Source organism: Myotis nattereri, assembly GCF_964212035.1.
Source record: "Myotis nattereri genome assembly, chromosome: 7".
Classification (NCBI taxonomy): Eukaryota; Metazoa; Chordata; class Mammalia; order Chiroptera; family Vespertilionidae; genus Myotis; species Myotis nattereri.
Genome location: NC_138082.1, coordinates 55,291,940 through 55,310,264, shown reverse-complemented (window position 1 = coordinate 55,310,264; position 18,325 = coordinate 55,291,940). Strand labels below are relative to the sequence as shown.

At 38.7% G+C, this 18,325-nt stretch overlaps 1 protein-coding gene across 2 annotated transcripts in view; it reads right to left on the bottom strand.

The window, feature by feature from the left end:
* The window catches only part of PLA2R1 (phospholipase A2 receptor 1), a gene marked incomplete at its 5' end in the record, with an annotated part of 107,767 nt that overhangs the window by 38,488 nt on the left and 50,954 nt on the right, over positions 1-18,325 (bottom strand). For both annotated transcript variants that reach the window (XM_081095897.1, XM_081095896.1), the window contains one exon: positions 10,611-10,780. In XM_081095897.1, the coding sequence (XP_080952023.1) occupies positions 10,611-10,780 (170 nt within the window). The remainder of the gene's footprint in view (positions 1-10,610; positions 10,781-18,325) is intronic.

Below are 18,325 nucleotides of genomic sequence, written 5' to 3'. Positions count from 1 at the left end.
GAATGCTTTATTGGCATAATTATCTCATTTCTCATCCTCCCCGGAGAAAAGAATAGAAGATGAAAAAGTGAGAGAAGAGAGACGATGAAGCTTGAAATTTGGACATTTTGAGCTCAGATGGCAAATGATGGAAAACTAGGAGCTGTTCCAACTTGAAACTGAAATATCTCCCATCTCATCAAACACCAACATCCCTCTACATTGAATTATTGAATTTTGAACTGTGCAGAAAACAAGTTTAATTCACCATTTCTTGAGTATGTATGCATGTTGTGCTTTGAAATGCTATTGTGACAAATCAACAATGAAAAATGTATAGTGTATATCCTCTGAGAAGTAGGTTGAGCAGGAAATAATATGTGAGTGATGGATTCAAGGTATTTGCAAGGGACACAACAGAAAACCAAACTGTAAACCATGGTAGAGTAGAGAGAATGAGATAAATTCTAAAGCAGGATGAAACTCTGGGGGCAGGAGTAGGGGCAGACTTCAGGAAAAGGAAAAGGCCTTCTAGTTATGGACAAAACTGCATTTTATTATTATCTGTATGTTTGTTGAACATCTTGAAAAATAAAACATTTTCCCCCATAGAAATAATTTCTAAGTTAAGATCCTCAAAGTTATCATCAAATCCACATAACTCATAAGCCAAAAAGTACACTTCGAATTTCAGTGTATCGTAGAAGATAATCCCATTCCAAAAACAAAATAAAAACAGAGAAAGAGTGAGCTTTTGTTTTTAAATCCAGAGTGATCATCTAATTAATTAAATCAACATTCCACAACAAGAAAATGGTGCATCTACAAATATATACCAGGCGAGGCTGTATGTGAGCTGTGAGAGGCAGAAGGATAACACAACACAAAACAAACAAAACCCAATTCTTAATTTAGTGTGAGGCACGGACTCATAAGCGCTTAATTGCAGGCAACATAATGTGGGAAGTGCTATAGGAACAACCGTGTATCCAGATTTCCGTGGGACACTTCAGAAGGATGGTGGAATCTGCCTCGGAGTATCAGTAAAGAATTTGCAGAAAGTAACGTCTGAGCTGAGCTTTGAAGGATGAGAAAGAGAAAAGAATTTTTAAGGAGTGCTTATATAAAAAAAGCAACTGATTATAGATGAGGCATCTGAAGACTTGTGATGACTCTGGACCTAAAGGAGCTTTTAAAAAATGTAGTCACTCAGTACTAAATATTTGTCTTGCTTAATTTCCCTTCAGAAGGAGTGGTTTCATTTTTTTAGATACAGGGGAATTACCTTTGGTTGTTTTATGCTGACAGAAAGACTCAAGAGAGGGAAAAAGGAAGAGCGAGAGAAGAAAAAAGACAAGCTGCACAAAGAACTTCTCCTGAAGGAACGGGGGAGTGTAAGCTGGAGAAAGAATAAGGGAGCTAAAGAACAGCTGCTTGTGTCTTCAACAATCCTGGGTGCACGCTGGGTAGAACAGTAACAAGGCAGCACCCATCTGCAAGAAGCTCACAGTCCTGTGTGTGTGCACACTGACATATCAAACAGACCTGCAAAGGTGAAAATGACGCGTCTTAAACAAGGAAACATAATTAGTATGACTCACACAGAATAAAAGCAAGTCAAGAGAAAGTTGGTCCATAGGAAGGCCATTAGTGGGTTCCATTGACTAGAACAGCTAGTTTCTGTTAAAGATGGCATGTTGGGGGCCAGACAAAGAGGAGAGGTTATAGCATATAACCACAACCTCCCGTGTGTGCAGCTTTGCAGTACTGCTGAACGCAGTTTCAAAATGCAGCTCAAAATCTAGCAGGGTCATGAGCAATAAAGGAGATGCTGCATGCTCTGTATGATGAAATTCTGATAAAACTGAACTGTGGAATCCACACGGAAGCTCAAAGTCTTACACTCATAGGGCTGCCCTGGTGAAAGAGGAAGGGACCCATACACTCCCACCTGTTTCCTCTATCCTTCCTTTCCCAGCAGCCTTTGACTTGGAGCTGTAGGTCTAGGGGGTCTAGTCCCAGCACAAACATTTAGTAACTCAAAACTTAAACAGGTTATATTCATCACAAAACAAAAAAGCTTATCTAGAATATGGGGATAATCATCTCTTTTCTTCTCGTGGGTTTGAATGAAAATGAAATGAAACGATGTTTTAAAAGGCACCCCCAAAATATCAAGGGCTACACCCACCCCTAAGATGTTGCTTAGAGGTTCTTATTTTGGCTGTTTTCCATAAAAAGCTGGAATTTTGTGGCATGAGTTCTGCCTGCAGGTTCAAAGAATTTTTATAAAGCTTGAATCAGCAAGTTTAAAATGTAATGTACTGTTTTGTTGGCCTTGCATTTTGCCTTACTTTCCCCCATCAGACAGTGATTAAATAGCTTTGGGTTTGGATACTATGGATACTCAACTCATCTTCATTAGTGGAGAAGAGATGTCTGTGAATGGCTATGAAGATGCGTAGTGCTTCAGGAGTGTTACTGCTATTCTAAAGCGGTTAACTTAATGGAACATTTGACCCAAATTTTAGAATCTCAGCCCCAAAGAAGCAGTAAAGTGGTGTAATAAAGGGAGACTGGGCTAAGGCAGGTATAAACCGAATTTATAATCACATATTGTGGGGATGCTTGCAACGCCAAAAAATAAGGGTAGGGTGTGGGAAAGAGAAGAGGTGGTTTTTCTCCCAGAGAAATTGTTCTGAAATTCAACAACTCGTTTGCTTCTCCCTTTGGAGAAGAAAAACTATCACCCTATTCCAAAGTGGCGAAGCTCACATTTAAACTCATTCTCCTAATCTGTCTTACCCTCCCTCAAGCCCTCCTCCCCCACTCCCTTCCTCAAACATGAATGGAAAATCTTCCAGTCTTTTAAGAAATTCCAGTTCACCATTCCAGTCTCTTCCATTTGACAAAGCTCTCTCACCATGTAAGATGAACTGAGCTGGGAAAGGCTCCGCGTTCCTCCTCTCTGGCCAAATACCTCAGAACCAGGAGGGAACTGTAGCTGGGCCTTCTCCATCTATCTATCATCTATCTTTGTTTTTTAAATTTTTTATTGTTAAAAGTGTTACATATGCCCCCTTTTGTCTCCCATTGACCCCTTATAGCTCAAGGCCTCCCCCACCCCCACTGCCCCAGGCCTCCACCACCCTATTGTCTGTGTCCATGGGTTATGCATATATGCATACAAGTTCTTTGGTTGATCTCTTCCCACTCACCCATCCACCCCTGTCTTCTCTCTGAGATTCGACATGGAAAAAAGTGAAGCCTCTGGGACAGGGAAGGCATTCTGTCTATCTGCCTGATACTGTGCTAGACATTTTATATGGTCCGTTCTCAGTTGAACTTCAAAAACTCTCTGAGGCAGTTTGCAAATGGAAAACCGGAGGCACAGAGGCTTATTAACTTGCCTAAGTCTACATAGTTAATGAGAACTTGTTCTAGAATTTCAAAGCAGATTTATTTGAATCTACTATGAGACGATGTTAATGTACAGCGTAGGCGGGAATTCAATAAGTAGTTGTTGAATGAAGGACTGAATCTTCCCCTCAGATAATGTGCCTCCATTTCCATGGAGTTCCCTCTCATGCCCCTGGCCATGTTCTCTTCTTTGTGTGGCAACAGAATTTACCTGAATATCTATGACCACATCTTTACCTTGTATGACAGTTACTCATATCTTATATAATAAAAGCCTAATATGCTAAGTATCTGGTCATCCAGTTGGCCATTCAACCAATCAAAGCATAATATGCTAATGATATGCTAAGGCTACTCAACTGCTCACCATGACGTGCACTGACCACCAGGGGGCAGATGCTCTGACCAGTAGGTTAGCTTGCTGCTGGGGTCCAGCTGATCAGGACTGAGCAAGATGAGCTGGACACACCCTGGAGTCCTCCCACGGTCCCTCCCAGGCTGGCCAACCTCCTCCTTCCCTCCCCGGCCCTGATTATGCACTGGGGGGTCCCCTTAGCCTGGCCTGTGTCCTCTCGCAATCCGGGATCCTTTGGGAGATGTTGGAGAGCCGGTTTCGGCCTAATCCCACAGTCCAGGCCAAGGGACTCCACTGGTGCACGAATTCATACACCAGGCCTCTAGTAATTATATAACGCACCAAAGGGTTCTCAGATTGAGCTTGTTGTCACTTATGTGGTAGTTGTTTCAGACTTCTGAGGACCCTTATAGTGGATTGGCCTATCAATCGGCTGATTGGGCATGCTTTTTACTACTCCTCTCTCTGAGCAAGAAAACAGATCAGCCTTCCTTTACTGGGACCCATTTTCCTGGTCACTGGCAGATTTCCCCTGACTTGGGACAGTTGGGGTAAATGTGCCCTGGCGTTATTCCACGTGCATGAAATATGCCTGTTCTGCAGCGGCATCTAGATCTAGAAACACAAAGCCGTTGTCACAGAGCTGGGTTTGGGATGGATGCAAAAAAGTGATTTCAAAGGGTTACATAGATGTACAGACATCTATGAAACTCTATGTAACTTGGGAAAGCATTTTTGAATGTCCTAGCTAGTGTGGACTTATTTGTTTTCTTTCACTATTGAGCAGCCTCCATTTACATTGAATCTTCAATCAAAGTCCAAAGTCCATTTTAGTTTCAATGCATTAGCATCGCCCTAAATGAGAAAGGCCCTATTTGTCATTTTCCCTTTAATTAATGGCACTAGTTAATAAGGCTCAAAACTGTTTTCTGAATAGTTACTTCTCTCAAAATACCAACTACCACAGTGTCTCTTTGTTGCTGTTGTTTTTTTTAATAAAAACCTCAGAATTTCCTAGTGCTTTGAGAACATGGAATTTTGGCATGAAAGAAAAGGAATGCATACATAAAACAGGTTAATCAAAAACCCTTGTAGTCCTGAATTCAAGTTGAAAATATCAGTTTGAACTTGAGAATTATTTCATCACAAACCAACAAGCAGTGAGCACTCCTATGGGTGGATTGTGATACTGAAATAATACCATTTCCCATTAAGATGAACCAGGGTTCCTCGATGAAATGGATGTTTCTAGATCCAGATCAGCAATCTACATCTTCTCAGACCAGATAGCAAGATAGCATGAAGACTACCAATGTTATATTAAAAGGACTCAGGAGGTAGTGCTTGAGATTTTCATTTTCATTAAAAAAATATAACAATTGCAGTGGATTAAAACATATCAAACATACTTAAAACCCTTACTTCATGGTAATGCTTAAAAAACTGGTCACTACTCTAGATGGTTTTGCTCAATGGATAGAGCATCGGCCTGTGGACTGAAGGGTCCTGGGTATGATAATGGTCAAGGGCACATGCCTGGGTTTTGGGCTCAATCCCGAGTGTGGGGCATGCAGGAGACAACCGATCAATGATTCTCGCTCATCATTGATGTTTCTATCACTCTCCCTTTCCCACCCTCTCAGAAATCAATGAAAAAACTAGTCACTGTTGCAGGATGCTTATAAACAAATAATCATTTAAAAAACTAGTAAAGGGAAGGAATTAAGCATTTATTCTGTCTTTCTTGTGAAAACTGTGTCACAAAGTAACAAAAATATTGATTGAAAGAAATGACACCTTTGTAAAACTGTATTCCCTCCCCCAGCTACCAATGAAAAAACCCTTCATGGATCAATGGCATCAATAAATACAAAAGTAAGAGGCAGGGCCAAGGAAGAGGGAAACCTAGAAATTAAATGGGATTTTAGGAGACTTATCAACCAATTGCAATGTGTGGAAGTTTCCAGAATCCCAATTCAAACAAACTGTAAAATACATTATATAATATTTATGGGTCCTTTAGAAATTTGAACATGGAAGATTTGTTATGAATTGTAGTTAATTACTTTTAGGTATGATAATTGTATTATATTCATTTTTTTAAAAAGAGTCTTTATCTTTTAGAGATAATACTAAAATATTTATGGATGAAACAATATAATCCCCGAGATTTGCTATGAAACAACATGGGAAGTGGGGGAGTGGGTGGGGATATAGGTGAAACAAGATGGACCATGAGTTGAGAGTTGATGACACCGGGTGATGGGTATATGGTGGGTCATTATACTACATGGAGAACATGGCATAAAGTTAAAAAAGTGGCACAACTGTGATTCCACTACAGATCGACTATTTTGATACTCTGACATAGGAGAGAATCTTGGTTGAGTTTATAGAAAGGCTGCAGGCTTCCTACTCAGGGGTCAATTTATATAGTAAGTCTGGGCTGGATTAAGATTTTGACATGGGGACTAAGCTAAGGAGTGTGTGTGTGTGAGACAGGAAGGAAAAATTATTTAGGATGGTGTTTCTGCGAGCTGCAACTTAAAAGAAAAAAGGCAACACAGGGGCTCTTATATTGCTATTTTCTTCCAAAAAGGATTTACATTTTCATCTTATTCAGAGACAATTTACTCAGTGTCAATCAGCAGGAGCTGCCAAACTGAGCATCATGGTATTATTTTTGCTTCAGGGAAAAGAGAAAAAAAGTAGTGCCACTCAAATTATAGCAGAAACTCATGAATGACAAGGAGCTCTGCTTCAGTTCCAGCTTTTAGACATCCAAATATGCCCCAAGGAAGGTAACATTAAAAACCAAGAATTTTGTCTACTCAAAATGTATTAATTTATTTTGACAGGTATAGACATTCTTAAATTCCAAAGTATATTAGAAATGATACCCGAGCTTTTTTTTTTCTTCAGTAAAAGTATGACATGGAACTTTATTAATCTCTGCATTTTAATACCATTCATAGGTCTGTAGAATGAGAAGGCTGTTTATTAAGCGAACTGGGATGTTTCTTGTTTAGAGCTATGCAAAGTCTCCAGTTACTATATAAATTCTCTAAACTGATGCGTACACACTCAAAAAATCTTGTCTTAACTTCATCTGGCATACATCTTTTAAAAGTACCATTTTATAAAACAATAATAAGCTGTATATTTGAGAGTATTTTAAGTTCACAGGAAAACAGTGGCAAGTACAACTTTATTTATGCCCCCTGCCCCCACATACACAAACCACCCCCTATGGACATCCCATACCACAATGGTATAGCTGTTAAAATCCATAAACCTATATTGACACACCATTATCACCCAGAGTCCATAGTTGAAATCAGGGTTCACTCTTGGTGTTGAACATTCTATGGGTTTGAACAGAAATATAAAGACATATGCCCACCATCTGTCCCTTCCCACTAACCCCGGGCAACCACTCATCTTTTAGTGGTCCTATAGGTTTGCCTTTTCCAGAATATCATATGGTTGAAATCACACAGGATGTAGCCTTTTCAGATTGGCTTTTTCCCCTTAGCAATATGCATTTAAGTTTCCTTCATTTCTTTTCATTGCTTGATAGCTCATTTCTTTTTAGCACTGAATAGCATGCCATTGTCTGGATGTACCACAGTGTAATTATCCACTCACCTACTGAAGGATGTCTTGCTTGCTTATCAGTTTTGGCAATCCATGTGTTGTTTTTAGTGTGAACCTGTTTCCAATTCATTTGGGTCAATAGCAAGGAGTATGATTGCTGGATCGTATAGTAAGAGTATGTTTAGTTCTGTAAGAAACTGACAAACTCTTCAAAAGTGGCTGTACCATGGAACAGACTAAGGAATCTCAGAGGGAAGTGGTAGGAGTTGGGGGGTGGGAAAGAGATTAACCAAAGAACTTATATGCATATATGCATAACCCACGGGCACAGGCAATAGTTTGGTGAAGGCGTGGGTGTGGGTGGAGGGGTGGAGGGGGTTACCCGGGAAAAAGAGGGACATCTATAATACTTTAAACAAAAAAGATAAATTTAAAAAATAAAACATATGCAAAAATAAAAGGAAAGTGGCTGAATCATTTTGCATTCCCACCAGCAATGTGTGAGATAGTCCTGTTGCTCCACATCCTCATCAGCATTTTGTGTGGTCAGTGTTTTGGATCTTGGTCCTTCTAATAGGTGTGCAGTGATATATCATTGTTTTGATTAGCAATTTCCTAATGACATATGTTAAACATTTTCATATGCTTACTTGCTATCTATATATCTACTTTAACTTAGGCCTTTTGTCCATTTTTAAATTGGGTTCTTTATTTTCTTGTTGAGTTTTAAGATTTCTTTCTATATTTTGGATAAGTCTTTTATCAAATGTGGTTTCAGCAAATACTTTCTCCCAGTGTGTGGCTTGTATTCTCATTTTCTTGATATTATTTGTATCAAACAGAAATTTTTAGTTTTAATGAAGTCCAGCTCATCAATTATTTATTTCATGCATTGTGACTTTGTTGTTGTATCTAAAAAGTCTTTGTATACCCAAGGTCATCTAGGTTTTTTTTAATTTGCTTTCCTCTGGAAGTGTTATAGCTTTGCATGTTGTATTTAGGTCTATAATCCATTTTGAGTTAATTTCTGTATAGGGTATAAGGTCTAAGTTGTATATAATATTTCTTATTACCTTTTTAATGTCCATGGAATCTGTAGTGATGTCCCCTCTTTTATTTATAATATTTGTGTCTTCTCTCTTCTTATTTAGTGAGCCTGATTAGGGGCTTCTCAATTTCATTAATATTTTCAAAGAATCAGCTTTTGATTTTACTGATTTTCTAGTTTCAATGCCATTGATTAAGCTGTAATTCTTTTTTCCTGAATACTTTGCATTTAATTTGTTCTTCTTTTTTCTAGTTTCCTAAAGTGAAAGTTTAGATTATTGCTTTGATTTTTCTTTTCTAATATATGCATTCAATGCTAAATTTCCCTCTACACCAGTGGTTCTCAACCTGTGGGTCGCGACCCCTTTGGAAAACACATCGGAAAACACACATATAATTACATATTGTTTTTGTGATTAATCACTATGCTTTAATTATGTTCAATTTGTAACAATGAAATTGGGGGTCACCACAACATGAGGAACTGTATTAAAGGGTTGCGGCATTAGGAAGGTTGAGAATCACTGCTCTATACACTTTTTTCTCTGCACCTCACAAATTTTAATAAATTGTATTTTCATTTTCACTTAGTTTAAAATATTTTAAAATTTCTCTTAAAATTTGTTTTTTTGACCCATGTGTTATTTAGAAGTGTATGATTTCATCTCCAAGTATTTGGAGATTTTCCAGCTATCTTTCTGCTATTGATGTCTACTTTAATTCCACTGTGGTCTGAGAGCAAAAAGTGTATGATTTCTATTCTTTTTAAAGTTGGAAAGGTGTGTTTTATGGCCCAAATGTGGTATGTCTTGGTGAATGTTCCATGTGAGTTTGAGGAGAATGTGTAATCTGCTATTGCTGTATGTTATAATCTATAGATGTCAATTACATCTAGTTGATTGATGGTGCTGTTGAGTTCAACTTGATCCTTACTGATTTTCTGCCTGCTGGATCTGTCCATTCTCGTAGAGGAGTGTTAAAGTCTCTGACTATAATAATAGATTTATCTATTTCTCCTTGCAGTTCTATCAGTTTTCCCTCCTGTATTTTGTCACTCGGTTGTTAGGTGGAAACACATTAAAGATCGTTTTGTCTTAGAGTACCGACTCTTTTATCATTATGTAATGTCCCTTTTATCACTGAAAAATTTCCTTGTTCTGAAATCTGTTCTGTCTGAAATTAACACAGCTATTTCTGCCTCTTTTGATTAATGTTAGCATTTCTTTACCCTTTTACTTCTAATATATGTGCCTTTATATTTAAAATGGGTTTCTTGTAGACAACATATAGTTGTGTATTTTTTTGATCCATTCTGATAATCTCCATCTTTAGTATATTTAGCCCTTTGACTAATATTTGATATCATAGTTATTATTATAACAGTATTTCTCTTTCCTCAGGGAAGAACCTGAAGTCGCTAACCCATTTCCTCCAAATACAAATCTAGAGATAACCTACTGCCTATGTCTATTGGAACAGCCTTGATTCAGATCCATAAGCTAGAAAGGGACCGAGTCACTCAAATAAGAATTCACACTAATAGAAAGAGGAGTTGAGCCTAGGTTGGTAACTTAAGCTTACTACAATGGCTTTAGGCTTATTCCACAGGGGCTAGTTCAGGTGTAGGTTGTGGCTAAAGCCATTAGCTTCTCTGGAACTGGCTAACCTGGCAGTTTCGTGCTTTGGGATCCAGAGCTGAGCACACCTGAGTGAACTGATAGAGCTGCGACTCTGGAATCCTGCTAAGATACCACAGAGTCCACAGAGGAGATGGACTAGCAAGAATGTTACCTAAGTAATGGGTCAAGCTTCTTCAGCAAGTCACAGGGCAGTGATTGTGAACTGATGAAAGGTGCCCACATGTGGGCATTTACGGTGCCTATTCACTGTGAAGTATCAGGAACTATTCTCAACTAAGCCCCTGGGATTATTGGACAGAATTTAAGGGAGAAATTGGACTTCTGCTAATAAAGGCACATTCGGCCTTGAGCAATGAATTACACCTTGAACACGTCAAATGACTCATATGGATTAGACTTTTAAAAATGACCGGCCATATGTCACCCCCTGAGGAACTGTGGTAATTGTTTTGGTTGATTTATGCATTAAGAAAACATTAAGGAAGAATCACAGGAGGTGGATCAAAGGCTAGGAATAATTTGGAGCAAAGGAAACAGGAGGGAACAGTGGTGTCGCAGTCCCCTCTACTCACGAGGCTGATGGGCATTCCAGTGTGTGTACCGCACCGGCTCAGACATCTGCCCTGCTGTCTTCCAGGTATATTCTCCTGTGTCATTCTGGTCTTGGAGAGCTATCCAAAAATAACTGTCTTTTGTTTTTACCACACTACTGATCAGACTGGTAATAAAAGCCTGTTCAAACCTTAAAAAGGGGGAAAGGAAATGGTTATATAATGTAAGTTTCTGGGCAATTAAAAATGCCATTAAAACATCATAAGGTGCACAGAATGGCACCAGAATAAACATTTGTCATGAATTCTTTAGAACACGGAGCAGAAAAATACCCAAAGACCCTGGACATCATTCATAAATGCAAAATGTCAGTGTAATTCTCAGAAATACATGCATGAGGAGAATTTGACTCTTACAGACAGGGCTTCATTCTTTCTTTCAAGGACTAGAGTTTAGCTCCAGTTTCGAAGTATAGGTGGTAAAGCCATGAAGCCAGCAATAATACATTTTTTTTGGTACAATATGTGCCTTACTTTGCAATCACACTCCATGCAGCACACCCCAACCCATAATGTGCGTGAGATGAGGGGTGGCCAGAGGGGAGAAGGAAGGATATTATGCTTTTCTGAGTGAGCATCTGCCAGCAGAGCTCACATGCTCCCACTCTGCACACTTGCCTGGTGAGAACGAGACAGAGATTGGAGTAGCAATTTTATGTCTCCCAAATCAGTTTTTCACAGGTACGTGGAGTCCTTGACTTATTCAAATGTGTTCAGATATGCAAATTCACTGAAGATAAATTTAAAACCCTAGAAATGAACCCAAGGAAGTGCAGCCAGCAGCATTTCCTCCAAACAGCTGAATGAGTTAGTGTTCATTGATTGGTGGCAAAGCTCCCTACCCAACCCAAATGAATCAGAAGCAGAATCTAGGAAACTTGTCTATATGTTTTCACATGACTGCCTAAAAGAAAGATGTGTTAAAATTTAACCAGCATTGAAATTTTAAGCGAAGTTGGAAGCTATCTTGAAAAGTTTATTTTCAGTACATATAACGTTCTGAAGAAACATTTCAAACAGGGCTGATTTTTGGACAGACTTGCTGAGTCAGCGGGAAAGGAAAGGCCGGATGAAATTACCCAGGAAACCTAACAAGAAAGCAAATTAGACTTTTTCATCCAATTTTGCGTTTTTTCCTGACCATGCATCCTTAACTTGCACAGGGAAGCAAAAGCAATGGGGCCATTTAAGAACTGAGGAGTCTCAAAGGAAATAGGGGAGCAAGGGAAATGACACAAAGGAGTAACATTTTAAACTGCCTGATGAACGCCCCTAGCAGTTAGAGGTCTTAGTTGTCCATGATCCTCATCTTGGCCGAACACATGGATTTTCATCACGCTTTAGTAAATTTCTTCTGCAGGTACCAGCACACATTTGAAATTAGAAACGTTCTTTTGTAACCAGATCGCAGTGGGCAGAACCTTTTGTAAAGGTGCTTCAAAAGGAAGGAGGGTGAAGCTAAATATTGAGTCACGCCATTAACATGCCCAGTGCCTGAAACTGCTATGCTAGGAAGCCAGCAAGGCACTGCACCATGGAAGCTGTGGGAAACTGGTATGCTAGGAAGCCAGCAAGGCACTGCACCATGGAAGCTGTGGCCAGGACACCATTCACTCTGCCGGTTCTAAGAACCCAAGGGACATTGCTGGTTCTTCCATTAGCTTGTACCATGACATCTATCAGATAATGGAGAGAAATAACATTGTCTGTGAACTTGGACGTTAGTATCGTTATTCATGACAACATTTTGCTTTTGTCCCTTGCCGGTTGTAGATTTATTTAGTCCACTCTGGTTTGCTATTTTTATCTCCATTGATCATTGCTTAAAACAATAGAAACCTTCCGCTTTTTTAATTGGCAAGCATATTTTTTAAAAGTAGTTGCATATAATTCTCATACATTAAATCCTAGAACCTTCAAATCAAAACAGGATTCTAGTTTTCTCAGTTTAGTTTAGAAGATGGCATTGTTAATAAAGAAATTCAGCAAACAGATCTTTTTTTAAGCCATATATTCTAAGAAATTAACTCTGGATAACAGCATGCAATCTCTTGAGTGTCTGTTATGCAACTGGTAAAGAAACAAGAGAACATTTTATAACAGTGATGGTGAACCTTTTGAGCTCGGCGTGTCAGCATTCTGAAAAACCCCAACTTAACTCTGGTGCCGTGTCACACATAGAAATTTTTTGATCTTTGCAACCATAGTAAAACAAAGACTTATATTTTTGATATTTATTTTATATATTTAAATGTCATTTAACAAAGAAAAATCAACCAAAAAAATGAGTTCGCGTGTCACCTCTGACACGCGTGTCATAGGTTTGCCATCACTGTTTTATAATCTTTACCACTCTACGTGGCTCCAAACACTAAAAGGATTGCAAAACCTCTACCTTTACAGTAATAGAGCAGACGACCTTTTAAAGTCTTTTCTGGCCTTGTGTTTTAGAATTCCTCATTTGCAAATATTCCAGGGCTTTATGATATCTGGCCTTTTTGGTTGTTTTCACTGAAGTTGTTTAATGCAAATGTCATGATTTAAGGAACAAAAAATAACCATATATACATGGTTTTATATTATTATTGAGCCAGGATAAAATGTTATCTCTAAGGAATTCAGTAAACATTTTTTTGGTTATTCTTATAAAAGCAACACAAATGATAAAATATTTAACTTGTGTGTACTTACTTATAAAATCAAATTTTATAGGAAAATAATTCTTAGAATCAGAAAGAAATTAATTTTCCAATCAGATCCTTTAAAAAGTTAAGAAATCGGGAGAAACTAAGATGGCAGCATAGATAAACACCGGGAAATTCTCGCCTCACACAACAATTGAAAAATACCGCGAAGGTCAGAGCAAACATCATCCAGAACAACCAGAAGGCTGGCTGAGTGTAATTTCTACAACTAGAAGAAAAGAAAAGCACGCTGAGAGCCGGAGGAGCTGTGGAGGTGAAGTGCAGAGGTACGGCGGCGGCTCGCGCGCGCGGAAAGGGGGTGGCACCTGAGGACGCGGCTGTCTTTTTGAACCACAAGCTCCCGACTGCTCTGAACTCCGGTTCCAGCAAGTCTCTGGGGACCCAGGACTCATACGGGGAGAGGCTGGTCTGTCAGGTGGCAGCGGGCGAACTTGAGGGCGGCTTTCCCTCAGAGGTGCTTGCAGCCGTTACCGGGACACTGAGACGCGCGACTCTGGGCACGGAGAATCAACATAGCTGCTTTCTCCGCCCTTTGACTCCCTGAGACCCCGCCCCACCCAGGCTGCGGCAGAGGCTTTTGCATGTGAATGTACCTAACTACAGCCCAGCCAGGCAGACCCAGAGCTTCCAAGGGAAGGCCCAGGGCCCCGCAGTGGCTTGCATTGCTTCACAGCTGAGCCTCTTCGTGGCTCCGGCTGTGTGGCCTCAGGCAGGGGCTGAATTAGCACCTCCTTAGATCCAGGAGCCACTGTACCCAGTGGTCAGAGGGGGACCATTCTCCCACTTCAGACACAGCTGCTTCCCACAGCCAATTGGCCTGGAGGTCAATTCCTCCCAGTGATCCTACAACAACCAAGGCACCAAGAGTGCACCAAGAGTGTCCACCCCAGGTAACTGGAGAGGCTGAGCCACTGGGCCCTACAGGACACCTGGCGCGCAGGGCCACTCTATCAACACAGGGAAGCAGCCAAAATGCGGAGACAAAGAAACAGGTCACAATTGGCAGAAACGGAGGAGGGCAGATGACTGGATATAGAGTTCAAGGCCACGTTTATAAGGTTTTTCAAGAATTTTATGGAAACCGCCGATAAATTTAATGAATCCCTCAAGGAGTATAGTGAGACCATGGAGGACATGAAAAAGGACCAACTAGAAATTAAGCATACACTGACTGAAATAAAGAATAATTTACAGAGATCCAACAGCAGACAAGAGGATCCCAAGAATCAAGTCAAAGATTTGAAATACAAAGAAACAAAAAATACCCAACCGAAAAAGAAAAAAGAAAAGAGATTCAAAAAATATGAAGATAGTGTAAGGAACCTCTGGGACAACTTCAAGCGTACCAACATCAGAATTATAGGGGTACCAGAAGGAGAGAGAGGGCAAGATATTGAAAACCTTTTTGAAGAAATAATGACAGAAAACTTCCCCCACCTGGTGAAAGAAATGGACTTACAAGTCCAGGAAGTGCAGAGAACCCCAAACAAAAGGAATCCAAAGAGGACCACACCAAGACACATCATAATTAAAATGCCAAGAGCAAAAGATAAAGAGAGAATCTTAAAAGCAGCAAGAGAAAGACAGTCAGTTACCTACAAGGGAGTACCATCCGACTGTCAGCTGATTTCTCAACAGAAACCATGCAGGCCAGAAGAGAGTGGCAAGAAATATTCAAAGAGATGAATAGCAAGAACCTGCAACCAAGATTACTTTATCCAGCAAAGCTATCATTCAGAATGGAAGGTCAGATAAAGAGCTTCACGGATAAGAAAAAGCTAAAGGAGTTCATCACCACCAAACCAGCATTATATGAAATGCTGAAAGGTATTCTTTAAGAAGAGGGAGAAGAAAAAGGAACTCTTACCATTTGCCACAGCATGGATGGAACTGGAGAGTGGATAAATACCACAAGATCTCACTTATTTGTGGAATATAATGAACAACATAAACTGATGAACAAGGACTGATCCAGAGACGGAGAGGCTTTGATTGGACTGTCGGGCCTTGGAGGGAAGGTAGGGGAGGGTGGGGGCAAGGGGGAAGGATCAACCAAAGGACTTATATGCAAGCATATAGGCCTAACCAATGGACACGGACAACAGGGGGGGTGAGGGGATGAGGGGGGGGGGTAGAGGGTACACATATGTAATATCTTAATCAATAAAAAATATTAAAAAAAAGTTAAGAAATCAAATGTGTGTTTTTAGTGAAAGCAAGAAAAATATATCTTAAACTTCCATCAGTTTAAGAAAATTGTTGCTCATGTTGCTAAACATTAAATTTTAACTTAAAAATGCATTTGAAAAAAAAGTTCTCATCACAAGAAAAAAATGCATTTGAAGATAGCAATACACAGTTTTTGCATACATTGACCAATATTTTTATTTAAAAATAAACATTTTGCATTTCAAAAGTATATACTTCAAAAGGAGGTATTTTTTTTTACTCAAATCACTAATTTAACATTACATTTTTTCATCAGGTTAGCCAGCGATATGCAGCTGAAAAAAAGATGTTTCTTGTCTGTGAACAACACAGTACTTAGCAGACAGCAATACTGTAATGATTGCATTTGTATTACCTGAAAAAAGAGATTGAAAAAGTAATACATTGGAAGTAGCTTCACTAGAGAGCTATTTCAGTTAAAAAAAAAAACAACCCAAACACCTCATAATGGGATTGGGTTAGAAAGGACTCAGTTTTGAACTGAGTAATTGCAATTGGATTTCTCCCAATAACACAACAATTAACATTTTAAATGGCATTTTAAAATAAGTGACTCTATTGTTGAACTAATATAAATAAAGAGTAGAAATAGAATATCAGTAGATTTGAAATGGGAGACACACATCATGATCATTATTGCCAGAAGTTTCTGGTGGCATTCCTCAAGAACTAGCAATGTTAAGTTTTTGAATATTGTTTCTTGCAAAAAGCTAGAAGAGAAATACAGATGTAGAAAATACACAAGAACAAACCCCAGAGGAGCAAGCACCACACTATTAATGGCAGTTACCTCTGGGGAGCAGAGTAGGATTGGTTGGGAGGGGAGAATAGTAGAGGTGAAGGGGCACTTTCACTTTTTAGTCTACATTCTTCTGGTTTGCTTGAATTTGTATCAATGAGAATGTTTTTATTGTGTAACTTGAAAAGGGATATTTAAAATATGGTTTAGAAAGAAAGTTAACTGCATTGTACAAAAATCAGAACTAATAAACAAATTCTGTAAAGTTGTCAACACACAGAAATCAGTTGCATTTTTATATACTAACAATGAACAAGCTGAAAAGAAAAACCACAAACAAATCCGTTTATAATAGCATCAAAAAGACTGAAATACTTGGGAATAATCCTAACCAAGGAGATGAAAGAGTTGTATATTGAAAAATACAACATATTGCTGAAGGAAATTAAAGAAGACACAATTAGATGGAAAGTCATCCCATTAATTGGAAGACTTATTCTTAAAATAGACATACCACCCAAAGCAATCTACAGATTGAATGTAATCTCTATCAAGATATATATATAAATATATATAGATATAGATATAGATATATAGATATCTATATATATATATATATTGCACAAGTAGAAAATTCCATTTTAAAGTTCATATAAAATTTCAAGGGACTCTGAATAGCAAAAACAAAGATAAAAAGAAGAACAAAGTTGGAGCTCTCACATTTCCTGACTTTAAAACTTACTAAAACGTACTGTAATCAAAATAGTGTGGTACTGGCATAAAGAAAGACATAGAAACCAATGAAACAGAATACAGCACCCAGAAATAAACCCTCATGTATATGGTCAAATGGTTTTTGACAAAGGTGCCAAGACAGTAAGGGAAAGGGCAATATTTCCAGCAAGGATTCAGGGGAAACTAGGTTTCCACTTGCAAAAGAATAAAGTTGGACTCTTATCTTATACCATTTACAAAAATTAATTCAAAGTGGATCAAAGACCTAAATGTAAGAGCTAAAAGTAAAAAACTCTTAGAAGAAAACATGAGAAAATGTCATGACACTGCATTTGGCAATGACTTTTTGGCTATGACACCAAATGCAGAGATAACAAGTAAGAACTAGATAAGCTGGACTTAAAAACTTTTGCACATCAAAGGGCACTATCAACAGAGTGAAAAGGCAACCCATAGAATAGAAAAAAAAATTTTCAAATTATGTATCTGATGAGGAATTACTACCTAGAATATTTAAAGAAATCCTACAACTCAGTAACAGAGAACAATTAAAAAAAATGGGCAAAGGACTTGAATAGACATTTCTTTAAAGAAGATATACAGATGATAATAAGCACATGGAAGATGCTCAATATCATTATTACAAAAATGCAAGTCAAAATCACAGTGAAACACCACTTTATACCCATTAAGATGTCTATGAACAAAAATAGAGACAGAGAAGCATCGAACAGACCATCAAACCTCAGAGGGAAGGTAGGGGAGGAGTGGGGAGAGGAAAAGAGATCAACCAAAGGACTTGTATGCATGCATGTAATCATAACCAATGGACACAGACATTAGGGGGCGAGGCCATGTGGCAGGGGGTGGGAGCAGCTGGGAGAGGTCAATGGGGGAAATAGGAGACATATGTAATACTTTCAATAATAAAGAATTTAAATTAAAAAAAATAACAGAAAAGAACAAGTGTGGCCAGGATGCAAAGGAATTGGAACCCTTGTGCACTGCTGGGAATTAAAATGGTGAAATGGTGCAGCTAAAAATGAGTATAACTGTTCCTCAAAAATTAAAAATCAATTCATCATATGAAACAAAATGTACCCAGTTTCTGAGTATATTACCCGAAATAATTGAAAGCAGGGATTTAAAAGATATTTGTACATTCATATTCACAGCAGCATTATTCACAATAGCCAAAAGGTAAAAGCATCTTATGTCTATTGATGGATGAATGGATAAACAAAATGTGGTGTATCCTTACTATAGAA